The 15,800-nt window shown below is 39.2% G+C and overlaps 1 protein-coding gene across 5 annotated transcripts in view; it reads right to left on the bottom strand.

Annotated features, from left to right (window-relative positions):
* The window catches only part of OGDHL (oxoglutarate dehydrogenase L), a 104,826-nt gene that overhangs the window by 79,067 nt on the left and 9,959 nt on the right, over positions 1-15,800 (bottom strand). For 2 of the 5 annotated variants that reach the window (XM_065407448.1, XM_065407452.1), the window contains exons 2-3: positions 15,245-15,436; positions 5,230-5,332 (exon numbers count right to left, since the gene is read on the bottom strand). In XM_065407448.1, the coding sequence (XP_065263520.1) occupies positions 5,230-5,332; positions 15,245-15,436 (295 nt within the window). The remainder of the gene's footprint in view (positions 1-5,229; positions 5,333-15,244; positions 15,437-15,800) is intronic. The other 3 variants (XM_065407449.1, XM_065407450.1, XM_065407453.1) reach the window with 3 other exon arrangements.

Here is a 15,800-nt window from a genome sequence, read left to right as displayed (position 1 = left end):
TGGGGCTCAAGGCCTCCGGCTTCAGCCCCATGCAGTGAGGCTTTGGCTTTCTGCCCTGGGCCCCAGAGAGTCTAATGCTGGTCCTGCTTGGCAGACCCCCTGAAACCTGCTCACAGCCCCCCAGGGGGTGCCAGACCCATGGTTCAGAACCACTGCCCTGAAGGACTTTTGTGCTCTCCCTGCCATCTCTCTTCCCAGCAGGTTGAGAATGAGAACATAAACTAATCTCTCACATGCAATGCATGAGTCTGGGAGCCAAATTCATCAGGGTTCTGATGGTGTCTCATATTGGAGGAAATGAAGACCTCTCACTTTTGATTAAAGTGCAGACTATTTTTCACAATGAAGATAATACAGCTGGGATCCTGAGTGCCTGAGGCTTTCCTTTTATAGAAAATGTAAACAACACAGAGAAATGAAATCATCCCAAGAGGGGGAAAAACCCTGCACTCCCCTCAAGGCAACATGTCTGTCACTTTACCGAGAAGGAATCACAGAATGGCTCCTTGACCTGCATAAGGCTAGCTAATAGCATGCACCTGTGAAGACACTAACCTGTGCCACTGACAATGCATGTAATGCACCTTCTTCACCTTGCCCGAGTATTGAGCTCTCACATAAAGCCACCAGAGACTGGTCAGTCAAGTCACCTCTACTGTCATCTAGTCTGTGATTAACATGACAAAAGATATAGACCACCCCCCTGCCTGGTAGGTCAAAGCTCCATGTCCTAAACATTAATATTAGGTGACACTAAGTATTTCTGCCACCTCTGTTTTAGGTTGGAACCCTCCTCTTTTCCCACAATCCCTATGACAACAGGCCCCCCCCCCCCCATCTACAGCTGCTTTTTGTGCCTTGCATTTCTAACAGGTACCATAATCAGCAGTAGCAGACTGCACATAGCATAAGGTGATGCAAGGATTTTAATTTTAAATTACCTATATTTTGTTAATTTTATATTAATTTAATAATACAGATATTATTACTCCTCAGCTCTTAGCATATCAATTATTTTGCTTGTACCAGAGAGCAGACAAAGGGTTCGTCTACACTACCCGCCGGATTGGCAGGTAGTGATCGATCTATCGGGGATCGATTTATCACGTGTAGTGTAGACGCAATAAATCGATCCCCGATCGCTCTCCTGTCGACTGCTGAACTCCAGCTTGGCGAGAGGCAGAAGCAAAGTCGACGGGCAGCCGCGGTGCGCCGCAAGGACGCGAAGTAAGTAATTTTAATTCGATCTAAGATACGTCGACTTTAGCTACGCTATTCTTGTAGCTGAAGTTGCGTATCTTAGATCGATTCCCCCCCCCCCCCCAGTGTAGACCAGGCCTCAGATAAGGGAGCCTCCCCAAGGACTAAGAATGGGTTTTCTTCAGCTCTTTCTGCTCTAGCAGAAATCATGCTCCCCTGGAGAAGCATAACTAAAACTCCCTTGCAGGGCTGCAGTTATTTTGGCATCCTCCATGCTTGGGTTACCCCACGAGTTCTGCGTAACCCTTTTAAAGAAAGTGATTATAGAGCCAACTTCTGGAATTCTCTTATAAAAGGCACTGGGGCATAGATGAGTCCAAATTAAAGAGCACTTATACACACAACCTTTGGCCAAGCAAATCTGAAAAACTGATCCAGACAAACTGAATCTCCTTAAAGATGATGATCAAATGAGGAAAAACAAAATGAGCCAAACTCACTGGAATTATGGAGAGATTATACGGACACACTTGCCATGAGAGGCAGCGAGAGCCATGCAATAACCTGCATTTAACATGTAGCTTTGACTCCCTCATCTGCACTCTGCCCATTAATCCATCCCCTTAGGACTTGTTTTAACACTCCAAACCTCCAAGCAAAATCAAACAGCTACCTTTTTTTTTTAAGAGTGCATGAAATATTTCCTGCTTTGATCCAGTATATGAAATTTATACACAGAAATTACACTCACCTAAGACCCAGGATGGACAATATTGAACCCTGGACCAATAATTGGTTTCAAGTCCAATAATCTTATGACCCATGAGGGCTAGAGATGGTTAGATTGAATGAAGCAGGAAAAAGGGCTTTCTACATAATGTAACTTCCACCCAGATCTTGTCATTTTAGGATTTTTTTTTCATTTATAGCGTCACAAGAATGAAGTAAGAAAACGTATTGCAAATATTTTTTCCACGGAGGTTAAAGTCATATCCGTTTCTTTCTCCAGATGGTCACTTACACCACTAGCGTTAACCATTGCTTTGGTGGAGGAAATGGAACTTGAGTTCTCTGCAACACTAACTCCCACATGATGGATCCATTGCACTAGTATTGCACCAGGTTTCTTGATGAATTTTAGCAAGACAGACATGATTTTTTGCCTTCCTGCTCACCTTTTTAATTTTTCATTATTAAAGACAGACCCATTTTAAATAGATCAGCACCTGTCTCTCCCTGTCCTGAAAGGGGGCTGGGAAGGAAAGGCTCTCACCCTCACAAGATGATCATATCACCCAGAAAACTGGGAGTCTCTCTGTTCTGGGGGACTCATCTCAGTTAGCTTTACATATTACATGACTTTCTGGGCTTTAAACTCAGTCCAGTTCTGCTTCCTCACCAAGTTTTCATAATAGTGCTGCACTTGTCAGTGCCCAGCAAAGCTCTGTGCAGGGCAGGTGCAGGCCTTTATGAAGTGCCCTCAAGCTTTTTACTGCCACCCCTGGTAGCAGAAGGGACTACAAGAGAGAGAAAAATGGAATCTCCCAATAGCAACACACAGACACACACACACAAACTTCAAAGAGGGAAGCAAAGGTAAAATCAGGGGAAATAATGCATCAACCAGACAGAATAGAAATCCTTTGACAGTTTAGGCTCATAGATTGACTGTAATGACTGGGCACATGACAAAAGGTTTGGCCACCCCAGAATGAATAATTAATTACACTGTTTCATGCATGACTAAGAAAGCTAGAACTGGGTACTATTCTTTAGATCTAATAAAAAAACATCTGAACTATCTGTTTGCTCTCCTTAGCCTAGAATACTACAGGGTTTTATCTAACTGGCCTTTGGAGTGCAGAGCTAAGAGATATCACTGGCTAGCAGCATTCCTCCTGCACATCACTCTAACCAATTTAACGCCATCTGCTTCTTACCCTCTCCCTAAGCTACATGGGTCACTTAAAAAAAAGGAGCGGGGAAGAGATATAAAGTGTAAGAAAGAAAATACATGGAGATGGGAATGTGCACTGCATGGCTCTCCTTTAGAAATTTTGTGGGCAGGCCAATGTTGGCCAGCTCTCCCCCCACACTCGAAGACAGCAGCACCAGGAAAGCCCCACTCTCCTCCAAAGAGATGATGGGCTAGAAGAGGAAAGGGCCAAGAGGATTACAGATGTAAAATAAAGTAGAGATCTGTTAGAATGCTGCTTATCCACTCTTTGCACCATATTTGATCTCCTGTCCAAATTTTCCCATACAAAAAAAGAAAGATCAGAAATTAAATTCAACTTACCTATCTACCTTTAAGACAACTAAGAAGATAGATTTTAGGCTCCAATGATAGAAGATTTTTTTTTAGCAGGTGCACTTTATTCTAACATGTCTTTATCTTTTCAAAACACTGGCTACTATATTGATCATGTTGCTTCGTCTCTGAAACAAATGCCATCTAAGAAAGCTAAAGCAATTCCTGGAGAACCAGGACACACTGCATTATTCCTCTAAGACAGGATTTCTCAAGCTGGAGTCCGGGTCAGGGAGTCATGTCCAGGGCCGCCGGCCCCACTGATCAACTCCTCCCTCTCCCTCCCAGCACCTCCTGCATGCCACTGAACAGCTGTTCAGTGGTGTGCAGGAGGCTCTGGGAGGGAGGGGGAGGAGCAGGGATGGGGCACGTTCAGAGGGGAGGAGGCAGAAAGAGGCAGGGAAGAGGAGGGGCATGGCGGGGCCTTGGGGGAAGAGGGGGCAGGGCCTGGGGCTGAGCAGGGGGCTTGGGGGCCTGTGAAAAATTGTAAATCAAAATGGGAGTTCTTGGGTTGCTAAAGTTTGAGAACCGCTGCTCTAAGACACTTTTAAGTGATGACAGCAAGACTGAGATTTACAATCAGTGTTCAAAATTTTACAATCTCTATTACAGCTTGGACAGATTCTTCTAATTAAGAAAAGAAGATGAGATACATATTGAGAGGACTAAAACACTAGTTTGGGTATCTCTTCATTTATTCAGAAAACTTATCAAAACTATTTTTAAAAATATGTAGCTCCTGTATCATTCACGAAAAGATACATTCATGGAAACGCAGTCTGCTATTCCACAGAAGTATCAATCACTGAACTATTGTATTAAGATTTTAGCATGTTTATAATATCACTCTTCAGGCCAATATGTTTTTTGGAAATATCTAAGTCATAACAATAAGACCATATGACTAAAGATAATAATTATTAGAAACTAGCCCTTACATAACAATGAATAGGATGCATTTTGAATTTGATTCAGTTGACAATTCAGATCTCAGCCACATAGCACTCAAACCAGAGTGATGTGCAATTATAGAAATGTCTATATCTATTAGTCGCTTTAGATGTGGTCCAGAACCATGCACTGTGTATGATTGTTTCCTATCCTTTTAATACAGTAGGAAGATACCATGGGCATTGTGTAACTGTTCATTTACTATGCACTTGTTCTTAATTCCATTGTCCCCCATACTCCCCTCCCCCCACAATAAAAGTTCCAACTAAATACCATGCAGTGGCAACCAACTGCGAAGGGAGAAGCTTCACTGGAATGATTTAGCCATCCTCTTGCAATATATCTGTTCAAATTGCCAAATTCACATTATTTATTACTATCTCATCAGCCAATCCACACTCTATTCCCTAATGTTCTAAAAGCATGCTTGATCTCCCCAAGCTTGAACAATGAGCTACAGCTGCATCTACAAATAGGTAGTGCAAGAATGAGGGAATGCTCTATTTTCAAATTTCCCTGAGGAGTGGTCAATGGTTAGATTCACATAAAACGTATCACAATCAAAGCAAAGTCACAGTGATTTATCATAAAATAATACACAAGGTTAGAGGAACATTTCACTAATTAATAGTTGTCCTATCTAAGAAAAACAAAATACTCCGTTGTAATTATCTTGCCTAGTGACTCTCTCCAGAGGATACATTGTACCACGAGACATGCCTCTGGCCAAACATATTGATTTATATAAAGTAGTTTGAAGTTCTCACCCAGTTTATCAATAGTAGTGATTAAATCAGATGGAACAAATGAATCCAAGTCTGCGTCCAAGATTCCTAGGGGATCCAGCTGAGCCACATGATGTCCACGGATCTAAATGGGTGCAATTAGGTAGGAAGAGGGAAGAGAGACACCAAGACAAAAAAAATCATGATAAATAAAGTCAGTAAAGAGGGAGAACTCGCCAATATTTGTGGCCCCAACACACAGATAACTCATGGAATCATCAAACATACACACGCAAAAACCTTACGAACAGCCATACTGGGCCAGACCAATGGTCCATCTAGCCCAGTAGTAGTCAACAATCCCTCAGAGTTCAAAGATGATTATCTTCCATAAAATGATAGCCAATTATCACAGGTGGCTAATTAGACCAATCCCTGATCCACAGCTCTTGTCACAGTTGAGGCAGGTATTTCCCTATGGAAGGGCAGATTTGAATTGTTGAGTCAGCCTGCGGTGCATTCTGTCCTCCTTTCCCATTTCTTTGTTTCCTGTTGTCAGTGGCCAGTGCCAAGTGCCAGATGTTTCTGGCAATTGGAGGTTTAGGGACATCCAGTGCATGGGGTTGTGTTCCTGACCATCTTGGCTAACAACCATTGATGGATCTATCCTCTATGAACTTATCTAATTCTTTTTTGAACCCACTTATACTTTTGGCCTTCACAACATTCCATGGCAATGAGTTCCACAGGTTGATTGTGCATTGTGGGAAGTACTTCCTTATATTTGTTTTAAATCCTGCTGCCTATTATTTTCATCAGGTGATCCCTACTTCTTGTGTTATTGTGAAGGGGTAAACAACACTTCCCTATTCACTTTCTCCATACCATTCAGATTTTATAGATTTCTAACATATCCTCCTTAGACATCTTTTTTCTAAGCTGAACAATCCCAGTATTTTTTCTTCCCCCTTGTATGAAGCTGGTCCATGCCCCTAAGCATTTTGTTGCCCTCCTCTGGCACCTCTTCCAATTTAATAATTTATTTTTTTGATGGGATGACCAGAACTGCATACAGTATTCAAGGTGCAGGCATACCATGGATTTACATAGCAGCATTATATTTTCTGTCTTCTTATCTATCCCTTTCCTAATGGCTCCTTACCTTCGGTTAGCTTTTTTGATTGCTGCTGCACATTGAGCGGATGTTTTCAGGGAACTATCCACCATAACTCCAATACCTCTTTTTTGAGTGATAACAGCTAATTTAGATCCCATCATTTTGTATGTATAATTGGGATTTATTTTTCGAAGGCGCAATACTTTGTACTTAACATTGAATTCATCTGCTATTTTGTTGCACAGTCACCCAGTTTAGTGAGATCCCCTTTGTAACTTTTTGAAGTCAGTTTTTGACTTAACTGTCTTGAGTAATTTTGTGTTGTCTGCAAATTTTGCCACTTTGCTGTTCACCCCTTTTTCCAGAACATTTATGAATATGTTGAACAGCACAGGTTCCAGTACAATTCCTTTGGGGACCCTGCTGTTTATGTGTCTCCACTGTGAAAACTGAGCAATTATTCCTACCCTTTATTTCATATCTTTTAACCAGTTACTGATCCATGAGAGGACCTTTCCTCTTATCTCAGGTCTGCTTACTGTGCTTAAGAGCCTTTGGCGAGGGACTTGTCGAAGGCTTTCTAAAAGTCCAAGTACACTATATCAACTGGATTACCTTTGTCCACATGCTCGTTGACACCCTCAAAAAATTCTAATAGATTGGTGAGGCATAATTTCCATTTACCAAAGCCATGTTCATTCTTCCCCACTGTATCATGTTCACCTATGTGTCTGGTTGAAACTATAGTAAAGAACAAAAGTATCAGTCTGCCTAGTACTGATGTTAGGCCTACTGGCCTGTAATTACCAGGATCGCCTCTAGAGCTGTTTTTAAAAAACACGTGTTATATTAGCTACTCTCCAGTCATCTGTTACTCAGGCTGATTTAAGTGATAGATTACATACAACAGTTAGTAGTTCTGCTATTTCATATTTGAGTTCCTTCAGAACTCTTGGGTGAATACCGTCTTGTCCAGGTGATTTCTTATTGTTTATTTTATCAAATTGTTCCAAAACCTCCTCTACTGATATCTCAATCTAGGGCAGTTCCTCATATCTGTCACCTAAAAAGAATGGCTCGGATGTGAGAATCTCCCCCCAGCTCCTCTACAGTGAAGACCGATGCAAAGAATTCATTTAGCTTCTCTGCAATGGGATTGTCTTCCTTGTGTGCTCCTTCAGCACCTCAATTGTCCAGTGTACCCACTGACTGTCAGGCTTTCTTCTTCTGATGTAAAAAAATTTGCTGTTAGTTTTTTGCATTCTTAGCTAGTCGCTTTTCTGATTCTTTTTTAGCCTGCCTTATTGTACTTTTACACTTTACTTGCCAGAGTTTATGCTCCTTTTTATTGCCCTCAGTAAGACCAAACTATTAATTTTTAAAATATGCCTTTAACCACCATTTTTTCCTCCATTATTTAGTGGCATTTTTTTGGTCCTCTGTTTTGTGGTTTTTATTTGGGGTATATATTTAGTTGGAGATACACACAATGTAGTGCCCTATGAATGGAAAATAAGGAGTACTGTTGCTGGATATATGCCCCAATAATCCCTATTAGGAACACTGACCTCAACACTGGGGTCATAAGCAATTATGTTCTCTCTATCTTGCTTACCTTTCAGTTTAATTTTTGAATTGTACATAAGCAGCAATTTCTGATAGAGATTACAATTTATCTATGTTCTGTAAAGCTCTGGGCAAATTTAAGGAACCATGTATATATTTTATAATAGTAATTTGACATTCTTTTCATTTCCCTTTTCAGGTACCAATATAAAACTTCCATACACAGCTTATTTTTTAAATTAATGGATAAATTATGAGTCACTTGACTACAATTTCATTCAATATACTAGTGTCCTAAACTTCAGTGAAAATAAACTATAATACCAAGGGCTGAACTAGAATTTTAGTTCAAGAGGTAGCAACTGTGAACATTTCTTAAAATGCAGTTGTACTCTTAAAAGTGACTCTGTTAAAATGCCATCATTTTCCATATGACGTGCTCTGTTTTCAAAGAAAAGAAACGAAACAAAACATCGTTCTACAATTGCCTGTCTTGTAAATTTAGCATTGATCAAGCCAGAGTTGTTGTGCGTCATCACCGCTATTAAAAGTTCTGCAGGTCACATTACGCTCTTGATGACATCTGTGCAACCTCACTGTTTACAATGGTTACACAAGGGTATTTGATTAGAACTGAGCAAACAATTCTGTTGATGCTCAAGATGGAACAGAATCTTCAGCTCCATCAGTGTTTAGCTGTGTTTGTTCTGCAGCATTAACAGAAGAAGTAAAAGTAACTCATTTAGGGCACTAGCATTAACAGCTATAATTCTGAAAAAAAAGCAGATCTGTCAATTAAAATGGTGCCATATTATGTACATCTTTTTAGCATACAGCCACACTTTCAAAAATGTGAAGTGTGGAGGTAACTCCACACTCCAGAAAGGAAAATTCAGCTTTTCATTTCTGCAGCAGCTATATATGCATACACATAAAGTGCCCAGTATTCATAAGTCTATTTGATGATCACATGGTTCATTGAAAGCACAAAAGAGTAACATTGTCTATTACAATATAAAATGCTAGATATAGCATATACGTTTTCTTTTTTCAATTGCTACTTCACATTGATTTAATTTACAAGATACAAATAGTGGGGGGGGGGGGAAAGAAATTCAGGTTCAATGTTGCAGCAGTGTGGGAGAAAATATTTTTTAAAAAGTCTTCTTCCCCATTCATGCATCTTTCCCAAGAAAGAGCCAAATAATAGAAAAAACATGTTCTGATTCCAGAATTCTAATCATTGCCCATGATAAATGAAGCTAAAAGGAAGACAAATTGATCCCCATATGACCGGTTGGACCAATCAGGGCTGAGAGCTTCAAGGCTGTGTTTAATTTTTAAAATTAAATATGACAAGTCATGAGTCTGGAAACTGCCATGTGAAAGAGCCATAATTTGCAAGCAAACCTGGGATTCTTGCTCATGGGTTCAGCAGAAATTAGGCACATTGTAGAGCTGATTAAACCTGTCACCTTGGAATCAAGTTTAGAGACTACATTTTCCCCTTGTCCTTCAAGAGAAGTCCCCCTCTCCAGGGCTAGTTCCATGGAATAGCACAGAGTTCCCCCATGTCAACATTTACATTAATACTATTTATATCAATGTTTAAAATATATATACACATGCCCTCGCTACAAAATAAGTGGGATATTAAGGTTCCTAAACTCTACCCTAGGCATATAAACTTATGGCAATGGCATGCAATAGAGTTTCTCAGGGGGAAAAAAGTAGCCCAAAAGAATGGTGTGGAAATTCAGCTGACACAGTCTGAAATGAGAGCCATTAATAACTGGCTACTGACTAACCCACCCCCAGACTTTGGACAAGAGGTAATGGTGCTGGGAAATTGTTACTAGAACTGTGATGCAGGAGTCAATAAATGTATTAAAAGTTAAATGTAAATTATGCTTACGCAGTCCCTCCCTAGTCATGGGAAGTTCTTGAATATGCTACTGCCTTTGAGCTAACAGAGCTAAGTCTTTTAGCTCAGGCAGTAGAGGTTCATGCTTTTATGAACCGAGGTCCCAGGTTCAATCTCCGCTATTGATGATCCAGCGGGGATGCCATGTTACACTAAATTGCTTATTATTCTGGTAGTATTTTAGATTAAATTAAAAGGTGAAAGAAGGCTTTCAAAGCAAGGAATGCATGAAGTGCAGCAGGACTGCCACTTTTAAAGGCTTTGTAGAAAACTGAACAAGAAGGTAAAACTCCATTGTATCCTTTCTAAACAGGAACACAACTGACTAGGACTCCCACTAATAAAATAGGGGGAAAATATACATTTTTAGATGTACAAGATGTTTTGCAGTAATTTTTAATTCTCACCAGAGCCATTTAAAAGTAAATTAAGAGAAATCCTCTTGTAATCAGCTAAAATGGTGCAAAAAAGAAAAATGTGCCCTTTTGTGCCCAGTTTTCATGAGATAGTGTTTAGACACAAACTGAAAATTTCAGCTTCTGCTCTCTCTCTCCCTGCCCTTTGATTCTGACTTCAGAATCAGTTAGATGGATACAGCAATTTCCTAGCTCAACAGTGTTACCTCCCCTCCTTCACCATGGAGCATATCCACCCTCCTCTGGGCTAGGATGACATCTCCAAAGTCATGCTGGTCTCTGACATGGTAGGGTAATATTCTAATATCCTGATCTCACTGAAGTAAGTGATAAAATTCACTGATTAAGACCAGGATTTCATCTTCAGGACCCAATCCAGCAAACACTTCTGACTGAAACCTAATACTTATTACTGCGAGTAATCTCATCTGAACTCATGGTAGTAAGCAATATTTCCTATAGGTAGAGCTTGCAAGATTGAGCCTCTCAATATATTTCCATTGGGTATTATTTTTATTTTCTGCCATTTACAGGTTTTATCCTGATCAACTGCACAAACTCAGGAAAGAGGGAAGTAATAAAAAGCAAAGGGAAACAATTTTCTATGGATATTAACATTTTCAATTATCTTCTGTTAATTAATCTCTGTAATAGATAGCTATTCCAAGACCACATAACATAAATCACATGAGGTATAACAGTAAAAGTCTCACAAAAAGCCATCTGGCTAAAAAATATTTAATTATTACATTCAGTGACAGTAAATGTCAAAAGAAGTACTTCTGCATCACACTTAGATTTATCATTTGAATAATATTTGCCACTCTTGGCAAAACAATTTCAAGACACATTATTTTTAGGGACGCATGTAAATCACAAGTCTGACCGTGTTTCTGGTTTTCAATATTAATACTAAAAATAAGCTAAATTATTGAAATAGAAAAAAAATTGTGAGAATGCTGTGTGAAGAATAATGCATACAAATTTACAATGTGTTGTGAAATGAGTTAATACTTTACATACTAGTGCAAGGGTGAATGCACAGAAGGGAATTCTTTTCAAAGGTGTTTTAATGTTGTCAAATATTGGTTTCCTCCTCACCCTATTAAGGAAAATTCCAACAATTCCAATAAACCAATTTAAGCTTAATTGACTCTCTATGCCTTCAAAAATCAGGGGGTTCCCCCAACTGTTTTGTTTTGCAGACCATTTCATAAGAAAACATTTAATTCTACAGACCACTAGGACAGGCTGCTTCGACCACTCCACCCAACGTAGCTTGAAAATCTCTGTTTGAAATAATAAAAGATATAACAGAAGAGGATATGGAAGCAGTTTGTTTGTACATTTTATTTTCTTATTGTGCTCATACTTTTTTTAAAAAAGTAAAGAACCCAGCTGATTTCTTGAGATCACACCAAAGTTCAGCCTGTGTTTAGAATCTGCTGTGTCAGTGAGGACAAAACTCAAACCTGGGGTAACCAGATGCAGGTTTCAATGGTAGTCTCTGGGGTAAACTGTGCAGTGAAGTGAATGGTAATATAATTTACACATCAGGCATAAGTGGTACAGTGGTTTTACCTGCCTCAATTTGGCAAAATGACTAACTTACACCTCATAGGTGATGTGGAGTGAGAGTGGTAAAGAGGTGCAGCAGAAAGTAACTGATGGGAATGTCCAAGATACAGCAAGTCCCCTAAATAAACTGGTATAGGTTGCATTACTTTACAATTTACACCCATTTTCTTACTAATGTACATCACATAGGACCACTGCTATATTTGGCCCTACTTAAGAATATACATTCATATTCAATCTTTGAGCTTGCTCTTCCCAGCAAAGAGCCCATAACTTTGTAATGTTCATTATATTCCAAGACCCTTAAAATTATGAAGCTTCAAAGAATCACAGCTTGCAAGCAGAAACAATTGTGCAAAATGATTGCTGTAAACAGTTATATTTATTAGCGACCTCACGCTGGACTAAAAAAATTGCAGTGTAAGAGTAAAATCAATTTTTAAAAATTAAGTGTCTCACTGTTCGGAATAATTAACAAACAACCAGGAAGATATCATCTTTAAGATGAGCATCTGAAGTTTTATAATATGACTGAGAAAGTACAACTTCCATTTCAACATAGATTAAATCAAACCTTTCAAAGTTCTGTAGAACAAGTTCCATATTTTTCAAAACTGATTTACCCATTTTTTTAATGACTAGGTTTTAAACTTCGTTAAAATTCAACCATACATTTAAAGAAACAGAATGCATCATACTCCAGTTTTAAAAATCCGTTTTACCAGATATTCAAATAGGAGCTGAATTAGGTCAGTCTGACTCTACATGGTTTCCCGGAAATCATGCTAGGAACAGTCTGTACAAAAGCATAGTTTAGAGACCCATTTATAGTTACAGGGAAAGAAAGAAAAAGTGATGAGGCATTTCCATGAACTACATTAAAATTAATGGTTAAGATAGCATTGTAATTTAGTAAATATTAAGTAAGGTTCTATAATCAATCACAATGTAAGGCATTTTAATCAATCATATTAATGGAATTGTTTGTCACCCGTAGAGAACTAATACCCAAACACTAAAGGGCAAAACACAAAAACCTTCAAATTACCTGGGGCAGGAATGCTCCTATTCAAAACTCAGGATCAAATAATTTTGCACTGGATCCAAAATTTGAACAGTCCTATTTTTCAGTTCCTATATGGCTGAAATTCTTGAAATAATGTTTCTTGCAAGATTTCAGCCAAAGGTAGTAAAAATCTCCTACTTAACTGTTCTTGAGAGATTTCCACTATTTGTGCCTCAAATTTCAGGCAAACAATGAATAAGATTTGGGTGTAATTACAGAACATAAACACTAACTCCGATTTGGCTTCAAACGTAAACATAATCCCAATCAAGAACAGAAGGATATACAGTATGACTCTGAAAAATGAGGATGAAGTTTGAGCAGGGCCGGCGCAACCCATTAGGTGACCGCCTAATTTGGAGGGTGGCGACCGCGGTGGTATTTTGGCAGCGGGACCTTCCGCCGCCTCTGTGGGGGGCGGCATTTCGGGGCGGGACCTTCCGCCGCCTAGGGCGGCAGAAAAGCTGGCAGCGCTCCTGAGTTTGAGGTGATCACAACAAAGATTCAAGACTTTCTCCCTCTCCCCACATTGGTTTCAGAATGTGGCAGCAGCAAAATAAGAAAAATATATCACTACAGATATCATCCCTGTCAACATCTATGTATAGTAACAGATCGGAAATTTGCATCAATATTCATATACAGTTTTTGCATAAATTTAAGCACAGATTATCAGAAGCATGTGCTTTAGATTTATTATGCCTTGTAGAGAGATAAGGAATCTTCTAGTTGATCTATATTATGAGAGAAATCAGAAAATTTACTTGGAAACATTTTAGTGTTTTTTGCGGGGAGTGGGAGTGAAAGGATTAACAACATAAATTACTATCTGATTTTGTATTAAGTCCTCCTTCATAGAATCTAGACTCCAGTATTAGAAAAAAGCAGTACATTTATTGAATTTCCCAATAGAAGAGCCACAAAGCAGTCTACTACAAAAGCACAAAACTAGCAAGTCCGAGAAATCAAGTTTTAGATCTTTCTCCATTATATTTATTTAATTATCTGACAGAGAAGCATTTACAATTGATAGCATCTCTTCAACGCAATTTATAAAGAGGATTAGATACATCTATAATCACCAAAATGCTTTTAAATAATCCTTTCATTATTTTGTCATGAAGCTGCCTACAACACACAAAGACACCTCTATTGCATCAATTAAGTCAGAAAATATATAGTCCCAAATAAAGGAAAGTTGTGTTCTCTGGGTATTTTGTTTCCAACTGCTTTTTTAAGCATCAAAGCAACCAAACGTTCTGTAATTCTTGCTGCTACTTCAACAAAATTTTGCTATAGATTTCACACAAGTGAAGGAACAACAGGCCAGTGTGAAACTGACCATGCTTTCTGCATAGACTACTTTTATTTAAGTGACTTCTATGACATGACTATTTACATAGGTCTTTGCACCTATTTACCATACTGTAGTATGTGTTAATTTAACACTTTGAAACATATTTAGCATCGGGACAAGGATGCTACTTCTCAACCAAACGACACCATAGAATGAACTGAAAGGGAAATAAACTAAACAAGTCACAAAACTATTTTCCCCAACTTTCGTATTCACAGTGATTGGGATTCACATTTTGCTGAATTTGCTCACTCAAAGTGTACTGCTTCCTTTTTTCCAGGGAAAGAGAACTCAGAAGGTAAAACTGATATAGATCACAGTGGCTTTCCCTTGTCTGAAAACAGATTCAGATAAAGCAAAGCACATTGTGAAGAACAATTAAGTTTCATTTCACTGCACATACCTTAATGAAAAAAAAATAAAGACATTAATTCAGCTACAGTTTAAGCTACTGCACAATATGCAACGGACTGTATTATCACTTATTACACAGGAAAAATCTGCTCAAGCGAAAAAGCTGGATTTCAGAACATTTCTTTATTCTGACCCAGTTCTCCATCTGGATGGAGTTAGATGAGCAGGTAGAGCGGAGGATCAGCTGTTTTGGTGAAGAGGCAAAACCTTAGAGGTGCTCCAGTTCCACAGTGATACGTGAAATAAAAGAACCAAGATGAATTCAACTGTCCCTGCTCTGATATGGACACCCTTTGCGGTACTGTCACTTAACTTTATCCCAGTTGTCCAGACTGGAACACACAGAGGTTATCGGTCTCTTAAAAATGTTATGAGGATCAATATGTATTGCAGTACCACTTAGGGACCCCATTATAGACCTGAACCTCACTGAGCTACACACTGTACAAACAGTACAAAAAGACAGTACCTGCACCAAAGAGTTTACAATTTAGGCATAAAACAGATGGAAAAACACAGACAGGGGAAACACAAGAAAGCAATCAGTTAATATTTGCAAAGTGCTTTTAAAAGGAAACTCCCTCCCCCATATAATGCTAAGTAGCAATAGTACACTTACTTGATATGCTCTGATCAATGACTGCACAGCCAGGTGGTCCTCAACCAGTTTTTCAGCTTTACCTGGGGTCTTTGCCAATCCATGACTCTGAAACAACAACGCTCTGCTTTTCGAAAGATCTGGTAAGTGTGTCTGGTAAGCTTGACCAGGAGGAGCCCCAGCATTAGCATTTCGGAAAAACAAATCCCAAGACTGGACAAGGTTGCAGAGAAGAGGGATGAACAGAAAAAGGGAAGGAAGGAAGAAAATTGCTTTATTAGATCAAATAAAACCCATGATTCAAAGCAATAACTTTCCACGTGACAGTGAATGTGGCAACATAAGAATGACCATACTAGGTCAGACCAATGGTCCATCTAGCCCAGTATCCTGTTTTCTGACAGTGGCCAATGCCAGATGCTTCAGAGGGAATAAACAGAACAGGGCAACTAAACTGATCCATGCCCTGTTGTCCAGTCCCAGCATCTGGCAGTCAAAGGTTTAGGGACACCCAGAGCATGGGGTTGCATCCCTGACCATCTTGGCTAATAGCCATTGATGGACCTATCCTCCATGA

The sequence above is a fragment of the Emys orbicularis genome, chromosome 7 (genome assembly GCF_028017835.1).
Source record: "Emys orbicularis isolate rEmyOrb1 chromosome 7, rEmyOrb1.hap1, whole genome shotgun sequence".
NCBI lineage: Eukaryota > Metazoa > Chordata > Testudines > Emydidae > Emys > Emys orbicularis.
Note: the sequence above shows the minus strand (reverse complement) of the source record. Positions and strands in the feature narration are given on the sequence as shown.